Source organism: Sceloporus occidentalis, unplaced genomic scaffold (assembly GCF_023333645.1).
Source record: "Sceloporus occidentalis isolate IW3139 unplaced genomic scaffold, rSceOcc1.0.p SCAF_8, whole genome shotgun sequence".
Lineage (NCBI taxonomy): Eukaryota > Metazoa > Chordata > Lepidosauria > Squamata > Phrynosomatidae > Sceloporus > Sceloporus occidentalis.
Window position 1 is genome coordinate 47,494,349 of NW_028316988.1, and position 13,026 is coordinate 47,507,374.

At 46.2% G+C, this 13,026-nt stretch overlaps 1 protein-coding gene across 3 annotated transcripts in view; it reads left to right on the plus strand.

Annotated features, from left to right (window-relative positions):
- Positions 1–8,876: 8,876 nt before the first annotated feature.
- DACH2 (dachshund family transcription factor 2) overlaps positions 8,877–13,026 on the plus strand; it is a 306,252-nt gene continuing 302,102 nt past the window's right edge. For 2 of the 3 annotated variants that reach the window (XM_089537189.1, XM_089537190.1), the window contains exon 1: positions 9,267–9,562. In XM_089537189.1, coding sequence (XP_089393315.1) covers positions 9,282–9,562 — 281 coding nt within the window. In that variant the 5' untranslated portion in view covers positions 9,267–9,281. Of the gene's footprint in view, positions 9,563–13,026 lie in introns of all 3 variants that reach the window. The other variant, XM_089537188.1, reaches the window with a different exon arrangement.

Here is a 13,026-nt window from a genome sequence, read left to right on the forward strand (position 1 = left end):
CAATGCACATACCAGCAACACAAAGTATAATACCCAATTCATCAGGTTAGTTAGAGTGCTCAGACTAATACTTCAGACTAGTGAGTCCTAGGTTCTCCTATATCACTGAGAAATAACTAACACCATGTTACTCCCAGGCGAATTCAAGCATAGAAGATATGAAATATTTTGAACAACTGCTTCTGCCGCTTCTTTTTCTTGTTTTTGTTACAGTTTTTACAACAAAGTGGACATCTTCCCAAGTGTCCTCCATGATCTATAATTATGAAACAGGAAAGGAATAGCTTCATCCTCACTGTTTTAGAAGCTACAAAGAAGAGAGCAAGGCGTTTGAATTGATCAAAACGATTTATCACATTAAATACATGTGTGCGCGTGTGCAGCTTCAAGTCACTCCCATGAGTTTCATAGGGTTTTTAAGGCAAGGAATTACTCAGAGGTGGTTTTGCCACTTTCTTCCTCTGAAACAGACCCCTACAGCACCTGGGATGCATTGGAGGTCTCCCATCCAACTACTAACCATGGCTGACCCTGCTTAGCTTCCAAGCTCAGACAGGAAATCTGGTATCTGTAGGGTATTTAAAGCCATCAGACTGAATATGACTTTTATTTTATTCTTGGCCTATATTTGGCAAAAAATAAAATTAAATAAAAATCAAGTGTGGGTGGAGAGGGAAAAGGATGTTCATCAGAAGACAAATCCCTGAACTACAATAATCTGGAAATGGAACGGGGTCACTACTCCCGCCCACACAGTTAAGAAAGGAAAATGCAAAAATATTCCAGCTTGTGCCAAAATTACTGGGGGCGGGGGCAGAGAAACAGAGGCCCTTTCACACTCTACAATTACAGTGGACCCTTGTTATACGCTGGGGTTTGGTTCCAAGATCCCCCCATGGATAACAAAATCCGTGGATTCTCAAGTCCCATTAAATATAATGACATAGCAAAATGGTGTCCCTTATAAAAAATGGAAAATCAAGGTTTTATATTTGAAAATTACACTTTTTTGGAACATTTTCAAACTGTGGATGCTTGAATCCGTGTATAAAAAAATCCGTGTATAAGAAGGGCTGATTGTATAGCACTTTGGCTAAATCTGCACTGCAGAAATAATGCAGTTTGATAATGCTTTAATTGCCATGACTTCATCATATGGAATTCTTAGATCTGTAGTTTTGTGCGATATGTAGCCTTCGCTGTGAAAGAGCCGTAGTGCCAAAACAAAGTATGGAGCCATGGCAGTTAAAGCAGTGTCAAGCTGCATTAAATCTGCAGTGCAGATTCAGCTCCAGACCCACTTTAACTGCCCTGGTGTCATCCTATGGTATTCTGGGATTCGTAGCTTTTTTTGGGGGGAGGGGTATTTAGACTCCTCTCTCGGAGAGCTCTGGGCCATAATAAACTACAGCTCCCAGGATTCCCTAGCACTGAGCCAGGGCAGTTAAAGTGGTCTCAAACTGGATTATTTCTTCAGCGTGTTTTGGACCTAAATTACAATGATACTGCACAAAGAGTGACCTTATTCCCCTTTAGATTATTATATAGATTATTAGATTATATAATTAAACTAAAGTTCTGCGTGATTCTAAGTGATTATTAAGACCAATATGAACGGTATGAACATTAAGATTAATATGAATAAGATTAATATTAAGTTCAGTTTGAACCATTTACACTTAAAAACAATACAAGGTTATTTGCTATAAAGTGATGCATTCACATTGGGGTCAAAAACTATAAACAGGTTTAAAAATGTATTGGTTGTAAACATAAGGTATGTGAATATAAATATAAAACATATAAAGTACTATATAATGATATTGATAAAAGGGATACATTAAAGCAAACAATGCCTTAGAGAGGAAGGAAGTCAGATGTGTATTAGATGTGTATATAAGAGAGAATAGCAAGTAGGAAGATGTGATGTCAGTCAAGAGAGGGCAATAGTAGGGAGCGATAGTGGATGGTAAAGGATTAGTAAATGCTATATGTGGAGGGTTTAGAGTATATGTAGGTGGATTTATAGTAGTTACACCTTAGTTATTATAACATGAGATTGGTTCCAGGTAACTAGCTCTGTGTCTCTGCTCTCCTATTGATGACTGATTTCAGAAGCGCACACTGAGATCCTCTGCAACATTATCCTTGTTGGGAATGCAAGTTCTTTTTCTTCCTGCCATCTCCCCAACTCCTCTTGCTTGACTCTGTTATAGCTGCTGATCACAAAAAACACCCCTATCTAATACTTAATAAGGAATACCACATCTTTGAGCCATTAGAAACAGATGTCACTGCATTACTTCACTGCTGATGTATGTAATAGAACTGACACACTAATTAATTTAATGCAGTACAAAAGTACTGATTCTTTATCACGGCTGACAATAAAATTAAGAAAACATTCAATTACAATCAGGGCAATTCATTATTTATTGATTTTGTATTGTGGACGTATTAATACAAGGTATTGAATTATAAATTTTTTAAAAAGGTTATTATTTTTCTATTGACAGCCTAGTCGTTGATACCTGTTTGTCTGGCTCTCTCTCCCTTTGTGTCTCTCTGGGTATGTTTGAGAGAGAGAGTATGTGTGCTCTCACAAACATGAATAAGTATATATATATGTGGATCATGTTTTGGTTGGAAGTTTTAATGTAAAGTGGGCCCTCCACATTTGCTGGGATTAGGGTTGCAGGACCCCAATGAAAGTGGGGGGGAAAGCAAATAACAACTACCCTTTTAAGCCAAGAAAATGCCTCTCTAGCAATCTCTGCATCCTCCAGTGCCAACATCTAGCAGAGATTGACCACAGAATTGCACTGGAGGACCTACAAATGCCCAGAGAAGTGTTTTCACTAGGAATCTTTAGGTCTTCCAGTGTGACTCTATGGTCAGCTTCTGGCAGAGTCATGCTGGAAGACTTAGAAATTTCTAGAGAGAACGTATGAATCAAATCCACAAATAATTGAATCTACGAAAGTCAAATGAAACCTAGAATGGCATTGCCAACCACATCACACTGTTGCCTTATGTTTAACTTGTGACCCACTAAGACCCCTAGATCCTTTATGCATGCACAGCTGTGAACCAGGTGCCATACAAACCATATTTCTGCATTTCGTTTTTCTTGTAGTATCTTACATTTCTCCCTGTTGAGCTTTGTTTTCCTAGCTTTGGTGGAACTTTCCAACCTGATAAGGGCATTTTGAATCTCAATCCTGTCTTCTGAGGTGTTAGCTACTCCTTCTAACTTGGTGTCACTTGCAAATGAGATAAACATTGCATCATCCAAGATGCTTATATAGATGGTGAGCAACCAACAAGCCTAGGAAGAAACCCTGAAGCACGCCAAGAATAACTTCTCCAAGAGGAAGAGGAACCACTGGTGAGCCCTTTTTGGGTTCAGTTGTTTAACCAGTTACAAGTTACAATGATCTTTTTTGCAGTAATATCATGAGCTTCCTTGATTGAGTCTATCCATCTGGAATGTGGTATTCCTCTTTTCCTACAGCCTTCCACCTTACTGTCTTTTCTGGTGAGTGATGTCTTCTAATGATGTGGCCAAAGTATGTCAGCCTCAGTTTAGTAATCTTGGCTGCTAGGGAGAGTTCAGACCTGACTTGCTCTAGGACCCATTTATTTGTCTTTTTAGCAATCCATGGTATCCATCGAACTCTTGTCCAGTGCCACATTTCAAATGAGTCGATTTTCTTCCTATCAGTGTCACTATCCAGCATTCACAGCCATATACTGAAATCAGAAAGACAGTGGCTTTGACAATCCTGACTTTGACATTCAATGATATCTCTTTACACTTGAGGATCTTGTCCAGTTCCTTCATAGCTGCCCATCCAAGTACTGGTCTTCTTATAATTTCTTGACTGCAGTCTCCATTGGCAAGCTGATATCACAATCTAAACCCCTTCTCAAGATGGAGGACAGGGAGAGGGAACCTGTGGTCTTCTGGATCAGTGCTATGCAAAGTGATGGGACCTGAAGTAATTCTGGTTCCTGAGCCATTGACTACCTGTCCCTGGCAAGTTTCCAGAAGAGAAATAAAAAATTGTAGCCAATGGGCATAGATATGGTCCAAAACACACTACAGAAATAATCCAGTATGAGACTGCTTTAGCTGCCCTGGATCAGTGCTAAGGAATAGTGGGAATTGTAGTTTATTTTGGCACCAAAGCGCTCTGATAGAGAAGGTTAAATGTCACAAAGCTACAGTTCCCCAAACTCTCTAGCATTGAGCCTGGGCGGTTAAAAAGTGGTCTAAAACAGGATTATTTCTGCAGTGTGTTTTGGACCACGTTGGACTCCCACATCAGATACTCTGGGAAGCATTGGTCCAGAGGTTATTGGACTGCAATTCCCTTATGGCTGACCAGTGGCTATGCCAGGAGGGGATGATGGTATTGGAGTCGAACACATCTACGCCACCATCTTCCTTCCTGTCCCCATTCCCCCATTTCGGAACAGAACAATGTGAAAAGATAACACAGTATTTTAAAGACATCAGAATATTAGATAATGTGCCTTGAGAGTCCTTTGTTTCATCTTGCAAAATTACAGGGAATAATCCCATGGAGTGAAGTAGTTAGCTTGTCTACGCTCAGGTGAGCCGGGCCATCTCTTGGTATTAATTCACAAACCTTGAGCCTTTCCTTAGCCTAAGTGCGCTTCTCTTCTCCATGGATAGGCGCCTCTCAAGGGTACCGTTTTTACTACAGCCTTTATGATTTTATATTGCTTCATGCCACTCTAACATGCACAGGAGCGCGGAGGGGGTCGGTTGATGCGCAAGGCTTCATCTGGCCTTGCAAAAACTCAGCCTTATTTAGAAATATATTTAGCTTATGGAAGGCATTAAAGTCAAACGGGGAGAAAAAAAAATCCCAGAGCGTGGAATTTTATAGTCTCATTAATCTGGAAGCAAAAAATTCCTTGAAAGGGAGGGAAGGAAGGAAAACAACAACAATGCAAAACCTATAAATCAGATTTATATTTCCTGCTTGAAGACCTTTGCATGTTTCTTCTTGTTTGTAGTGGAGGGGACAAACCTTAAAAGTGGACAGAATGAAAGAACTGGGATTAAACTGCTTCAGATAACAGTTTCTCTGGGTGGTCTGAGAATACGCTGTCCCTCAGCTCCAGTCCTGGAGTACTGGAGTATTAGGGCATCTGTGGCCTACCTTGGTGGGTTGTTGTAAAGAAGAATGGCTGGGAAGTACATGTATTACAAGCATTTATATCCTATTTTCCCACTAACTGAAAGGAATCACACAAAATGTGTGTGTGTGTGTGTGTGTTGTGTGCCTTCAAATTGTTTATGACTTATGGCAACCCTAAATCAGAAGGATTTGTTCAGAGGAGGTTTGCCATTGCCTTCCCCTGAAGCTGAGAGAGTGTGACTTGCCTAGAGTTACCCAGTGGGTTTCATGGCTAAGCTGGGAATCGATTCTTGGTCTCCAGAGTTGCGGTCCAACACTCAAACCAATAAGACACACTGACTTGTTGTACCATTTCAAACAAAATTGATACCATGTATATATATATGTGTGTGTGTGTGTGTGTGTGTGTGTGTGTGTGTGTGTGTGTATCTTTTTAAAATGTGTTTTATTCTTTTAATAACTATCTGTTTGAATATTGTAATCATCTAATTCCTTTTTAATGTACTTTCCCCCCTATGTTTTTGATTGTACTTTTTTTTAATGTTGCGAAGCCTCTCTGAGTCCCAGTTCTGGGGAAAAAGCGGGATACTACTACTACTACTACTACTACTAAATTTGGGGTGGCATGGGGAGAGTGTTCAAAAGAGAATCAGAGACTTGCTGGATGAGACCAAAGGTCTATCTGCTCCAGTATCCTATTTGTCAGAAAGGCCAACCAGATGCTGATGGTGGAACATGAATGCAACAGCGTTCGCTGTGGCTCCCACATCATTAGGTGGCGAATCCAGGCCACGAGTGGCTTTAAAACAGCTATCTAATGGGGAAGAATTTAAAGGTATAGCTGTGTTAGTCTGTAGAATCAGTAGGTAGAGAGATCTTGTAGCACCTTTGAGACCGACTGAAAGAAAGAAATTGGCAGCATCTGAGGAAGTAGACTGAAGTCTAGGAAGGCTCATGCTGCCAATTTTGTTTTTTCAGTTAGCCTCAAAGGTGCTATCTAATGTGTCAGACCTCTTTAGGGAACATGTTCAGGACCTTGGAGAACTCCCTTAGAGCATGGAATAGATGCGTCAACCTGTCGACTTGGCACTCATCAGCCACCATTGAGTAACACCCTTCCAATTGTGGTACCCACATCCACTGACAACCACAGACATGGTGCCCCTGACATGGCAGTGCCCATGCTGGTTGGGGGATTTGGAGGGGTGTAAGTCAAAAAACCCTTCCAAGCTCAGCAATAGCCATCACACATAATACTATGATCCATACATGTATGTAACCCCCTTTGAAAGCAGTTTAACCTGGGGGCTATGGTATTCCCCATTTTCTACGTCTGGTTGTGAAAGCTGGGCAGTGAAGAAAGCTGATAGGAAGAAATCAACTCATCTGAAATGGAGGAGAGTGCTATGGATACAGTTGACTGCTAAAGAGACAAATCAATGAGTCTTAGAGTAATTTTCCCATCACATTCCTTCAAGCATCCACTGCTTTCTGGAGTGGCCTCTGCCTTGTTTTAACAATGGTTTAATATTTAATGGTATTTTATTGTGGGGGGTGGGTTTGGCAGGGTTGGGATATAATGATAACGGTTTTATTGTGTGTTAAGGGTGTTTTATTATTGTTAGCCCCCTTGATCTGCTTGGAGAGGCTGGATACAAATAAATATTATTATTACTATTATTAGAGCAAATCAAACCTGGGCCTCATTCCCACTACCTTTTAAATCGGATTGTGAATCGGTTCGAACCGACCATGCTCTAGACCCATTTAACCCGCATCTTTTTGAACCACAAGCAGATTGGAATCGATTCAGATTTTCCCTTCGGCCGTCTGGAACCGAATCATTTTGAATCGATTCATTCATGAATGGGAACCAAAAGCGGGTTATTTTGTAGGGAAAAATGCGATTGGGGCAAACATAGTGGAAACCATACTCCGCTGTTGAATCGATCCATGAATTTGGATTGCACACCGATTTATCTGTAAATGGAAAGGAGGCCCTGAACTCTCCCTAGAAACCAAGATGACTAAACTGAGGCTGTCATACTTTGGACACATCATGAGAAGACATGACTCACTATGACAATAATGCTTGGTAGGATAGAAAGCAGTAGAAAAAGAGGAAGACTACACTGAGTGCAAGGAAGCCATGGCTCTATGGCTGCAAGACCTGAGCAGAGCGGTTGCTGATACAGACATGGAGATCTCTCATAAGTCAGAGTCAACTTGACAGCAGTTCACAAAAACTATGTTGGCCATCACCGCATCATATGGTAGCATCTTCCATAGCTTGATGACACACATTCTGCACAAGCAATCTTTCTCTTATCAGCCCAGAATACCATTCAGCTTCAGGGGCTGACCTCAGGTTCTGGTGTTATGAGAGAGCGCCTTCCCTTTCCATCTTCCTGAAACCATTTTCCTGATGTGCTAAATAGTAGCGCTACTGAACAGTGGCGGTTCCTAGACTGGTTCCAGATCTAGAAGCATTGTCTGCTAGCCCCTGATGAGTTTCCTTGGGCTGCATCCACACCAGAGAAATAACCTGATTTGGCATTGCTTTAACTCTTTCTGGCTCAAGGCTATGGAATTCTGGGAGTTGGAGTTTGTTTTGCCTACAACAAACTCCCAGAATTCCATAGCCTTGAACCAGGGCAGTTAAAGCAGTGCCAAACCAGATTATTTCTCCAGTATGGATGCAGCCAGAGTCAAAGTCGCATCAAACCGGATTATTTCGGTAGTGTGAATGCAGCCTTTGACCAGGGTTCAATTCCCTGCTCAGCCATGGAAACCCACTGGGTGGCCTTGGGCAAGTCACACTCTCTCAGCCTCAAGGGAAGGCAATGGCAAACCTCCCCTGAACAAATCTTGCCAAGAAAACCCCAGGAGAGGGACACCTTCGGGTGGCCACAAGTCGGAAAGGACTTGAAGGCAGACACAGGGTTTTCTTGGCCAGTTTCTTCCGGGAAGGAGTTGCCTTGCCATCCCTTGAGGCTGAGAGAGTGTGACTCGGTCACTGCCCAGCCGGGATCCAAACCCTCCTCTGCAGACTCTGAGCCCAAGATCAGCCCCCAATTCCAATCCCCAGCGCCCCCCAAAAGAGAGAGAGGGAGAGAGAGGGAGAGAAAGAGAGAGAGAGAGAGAAGGATATATATATATACTGTATATACTGTATATATATATATAGAGAGAGAGAGAGAGAAGGAAAGAAAGAAGGAAAGAAAGAGAGAGAAGGAAAGAAAGAAAGAAGGAGAAAGAGAAAGAAAGAAAGAAAGAAAGAAAGAGAGAGCGAGGAAGAGAGAGAGAAAGAAAGAGAGAGAGAGAGGGAAGGAAAGAAAGAAGGAAAGAAAGGGAGAGAAAGAAAGAAAGAAAGAAAGAAAGAGAAGCCCCCAGCCCTGGCGGCGAAGGGGGCGGCGAAGGGGGCGTGGCCTCCCTCCCCAAAGGCCCCACCCCTCCCTCTGGTCCGTGCCCCCTTGCCTTTGATTGGCTCCTTGTCCGTGAGGCCCCTCCCCTTCGCCTTAAGCAGGGGGCGTGGCCTGGGCGGGGGTCGAGGAGGGTGTCCGAGGCTTCTCTCTCCATCCATCCCTCCTTCCTTCCTTCCTTCCTCCGCTGGGCTCTCTGTCTCTTTCCCCCTTTCCCTCCGGCTGCGCGGCGGGGCTGCTGGCTCTCTCTCTCTCTCTCTCTCTCCCTCTCTCCCTGGTCTCTGCTTTCCCTGGGGCTGGGACTCCACTTCGGGGCTCCAAAGTGGAGCCGGCTCCGGCGGAGGCGGCTGCTGGGGCTGCTCTCCTTCCCCTTCCCCTCCGGCTGCTCCCCGAGGGCGCCCCCGGCAGCATGGCTGTCTCCTCGCCCCTCCTGCTGCCCTCCACTTCTGCCAACGCCAGCAGCACCACCAGCACCACCAGCACCGCCGCCCCCAACGCCGCCCCCCCCACCAACAGCAGCAGCAGCAACCCCAGCAATCCTCTCTTCCGGACGGAGCCCCTCTTCCCCCCGGACTCTCCCCTCCTGGGCAGCCCCGGCATGCAGGGCTTCGGCGGGGGCGGCGGCGGAGGCGGCGGAGGAGTCCCCGGGGCCTCTGGGGCCTCTGGGGGCCCCGGGGAGTGCAAGATGGTGGAGCTGCACGGGGTGCAGGTGGCCTCCTTCCTGGTGGAGGGCCAGGAGCTGATCTGCCTGCCGCAGGTCTTCGAGCTCTTCCTGAAGCACCTGGTCGGGGGCCTCCACACCGTCTACACCAAGCTCAAGCGCCTGGAGATCGCGCCCGTCGTCTGCACCGTCGAGCAGGTGCGCGTCCTCCGCGGCCTCGGCGCCATCCAGCCCGGCGTCAACCGCTGCAAACTCATCACCAGGAAGGACTTCGAGACCCTCTACAACGACTGCACCAACGCCAGGTCAGCAGCGCCCCATTGGACCCCTGGGCTCCCCAGGGGAGAAGGCCACCCGGGGGCTCAGCCCCAACTGCCCTCCACCCCCCTTGGCAGCCTGGCATGGCTCCAGGGGCAAGAAAGAGGGGGCAGCAGGTGCCCCTGCCTCAGGGCTGCCTGAGAGGAGAAAGAAACTCTGGGCTCACCCCCCCCCCCCTTTCCCCATTGGCCCCCTCTGAAGGCTCCAAGGTTCAGGTGCCCTCCCCAACTCCCTTCCTGAGAAGAGAAAGGAAGGGGAACAACCCTTTCCCCAGTGGCACCCTTTCAAGGCTCCAGGGTTCAGCTTGGCAGCGGGTGCCCCTCAGAGTTGCTTCTGTCTCCCTAACTCCCTTCCTGAGGGGAGAAGGAAATTGTGGGGCGCACCTACCTCCTTCCCTCCTTTCCCCATTGGCACCCTTTCAAGGCTCCAGGTTGGCAGCAGGTGCCTCTCAAAGTTGCTTCTGCTCCCCCCCAACTCCCTCCCTGAGAGGAGAAAGAAAGTGTGGGGCTCATGCCCCAGCTCCTTCCTTTCCCCATTGGCACCCTTTGAAGGTCAAGAAAGAGGGGATAGGGTTGGCAGCAGGTGCCTTTCAGGTTGCTTCTGCCCCCCTCCTTTCCTGAGAGGAGAAAGAAAGTGTGGGGCTCACCCTCCAACTCAACTCCTTTCCCCAGGGACAACCTTTCAAGGCTCCAGGGTTCAGTTTGGCAGCAGGTGCCCTTCATAGAATCATAGAGTTGGAAGAGACCACAAAGGTCATCCAGTCCAACCTCCTGCTATGCGGGAACAGGAAGAGGTGGGACTCGAACCCAGAGCCATGGGATCAGAGGGCAAGCCTCTTAACCTCTGGGCCATCCAGAGTGGTTTCTGCCCCTCTAACCCCCTTCCTGAGGGGAGGAGGAAACTTCCAGGTTGCCAGCAGGTGCCCCTCAAGGTTGTGCTCCCTCCCTTACTCCCATCCCGAGGGTGAAGAGGAACTATGGGGCTCACCCACCTCCCAAACTTCCCACAGTGGCACCCTTTGAAGGCTCTAGGGTAAAGAAAGAGAGATCAAGTTGGCAGCAGGCACTTCTCAGGGTTGCCTCTACCCCCACTCCCATCCTGAGGGAAGAGAGAAACCCCACATTCACCCCCTTTGCCCACTTGGCAAAGAGGGGTCAGCTTGGCAGCAGTGCCCCTAAGGGTTGCTTCTGCCCCCCTCACATCCTGAAGGGAGATGAACTTTGGGGTTAACTCCCCAAAAGACTTTCCCCAGTGGCACTGCTTTCAAGGCTCCATGGCTAAGAAAGAGGGGTCAGGTTGCCCCTCAGGCTTGCTTTGCCCCCACTCCCATCCTGAGGGGGGAGAGAAATTGGGGGGTTCACCCCCAAACTCACCCCTTTTCCCCACTGGCACCCTTTAAGGCTCCAGGGCCAAGAAAGAAGGAACCTTAAAGGGTGCCACTAGTGAAAGTTTTTTGAGGGTGAGCCCCACAGTTTGTCTCCCCTCAGGATAGGAGTGGGTTGGAAATCAACCCCGAGGGACCTGGGCCTGGCAACCTGACCCCTTCTCTTTACCCTGGAACCTTCAAAGGGTGTCAGTTGAGAAAGGAGGTGAGTCTTTTTGGGTGGGTGAGCCCCACAGTTTCTTTCTCCCCTCAGGATGTAACCCTGAAGGACACCTACTGCCAACCTGACCCCAGTTTCCTGGCCCTGGAGCCTTCAAGGGTCCAATAAGGAAAGGAGGGGAGTCCTTCCCCCACTGGCACCACTTTCCAGGGCAAAAAAAGAGGGCCAAGTTGGGCTCTAAGTACTTGATCTGTTGGGGTTTGGCCCACAACCCTTCCCTCTTGGGTGGGACATGCTTTTGTTTTGTTTAGAAAATCTGTGGGTCCCTCTCTAGGTGTCTCCAAGCATCCATTGAAGGTCTGAAGGGGGTCTTTCCCACGTGTCTTGAAGACCCCATTTACAGGCACTCTGTGTTTAGTTACAGGAGGGGTGTTAGTCCAACTTTTTGTCTCCACTGTTTAAGTTTAAGATGGCGTGTGTACTGGAAAAATCAAAGACGGGGCGATACAGGGTTGAGTCTTCCTTCTCTGCAATTTGAAAACACTCCCCCAAAATGGAAACTTTTCCTCCCATAGGTGCTGAGAGATAGGTGACACCATTCGAGGCTCACAGATGTGGTTTTATGGGCAAAAGTATTGCAAAACGTTTCATGCGTGTGTATCATGTGCCTCCGAGTTAATTTGCTTGATGCACCAAAGTATTAAAAAGTATTGTATCGAAAGTACAGTACCTTCCGGCGATGTGCCTATGAAACGTAACGTGAATTTTGTGCTTAGACTTGGGTCCCATCTCCCAAATTTTCTCATGAGGGATGTGCGTGCAAATACAGGTATGGAGGGAAATAGGATGCAATGTGAAGCATACTGAGTGAGGAAAAGGTTCAGAGGCTTCTTTGCCTTTTGTTGTGAGATGGGGCAACTTGGGAACAACTTCCAAACAAACTTTCAGAGAGCTGCAACCGGAGGCAAAGTCAATTTGGAGTTGGGTCTGGATTGACGCTGACTGGATCAGCCACAGTGGAAATGGGCAACCTTTACGTCTGGACTTTAAAACTGATTTTAATTTGAAGGATGTGATGCTGCATGTTCTTAGGTTCTCTCCATGTAAGCTCTGTTGTGTAAAGGCCAGTTCTCACATTGCATTAGAGAATTGCTCTCTCTTCAGATACCTGTAGGCAATAATCCTAGGGCATGCTCAATTTTGAATTTTTGGGGAGGGTTTCGTTATGAAACACAAGTCATGTTTTGATATGGAAGTGAAATGTGCAAAAAGAAATACAAGTGTTGATTTCAGTATGCGTTCATGACTGTGGCAGTTAAGTGCAGATGCCTTCCAAGCTGCATTGTTTGGAACCAATGGAGCTTGTTTTTCCAAGCAAGTGTGTTTTAGGAGTAGGGCATCTTAGTGAGCTTGATCGGAAAGTTCAAAGGAAAGCGCTCCTTGGGAAACAGGTTCAATATTCAGGGACAGCTGACTGCCTTTTAACAGCACAGTTAAAGTAAGTTGCATTGAGTTCAGTTGGATTTATTTTCAGGTAAGTATGTCTAAAGCTGCAGCCTAGAATGAATCTTGATGGGGGAATATTAGTCCAGGAAAAAGAACTCTGGATACATTTTATTTTTCCAATATTCCTCCTACTGGTTGTGGCATTACATCCTTCCTTTGTAAAATGAGTAAGGCTTTTATTCCAGTTTTGTTTTGATCAGATGTATCAGAAAGTCGGAATGGGCAGAAAGCAAGACAGATGGATTTGGCCACCCTTATTTTTGTCACAACCCCCCCCCCCCAAATGTTTGTCCTGTCACTCTCTGTTATCATGTGTATTACATTGTATTTTGTGCATCGTGTCCGATGGTATTTTGTGCATTGTGTCCTACGTTGGACAAAGTTGTTGGCCTCTTAGGTGC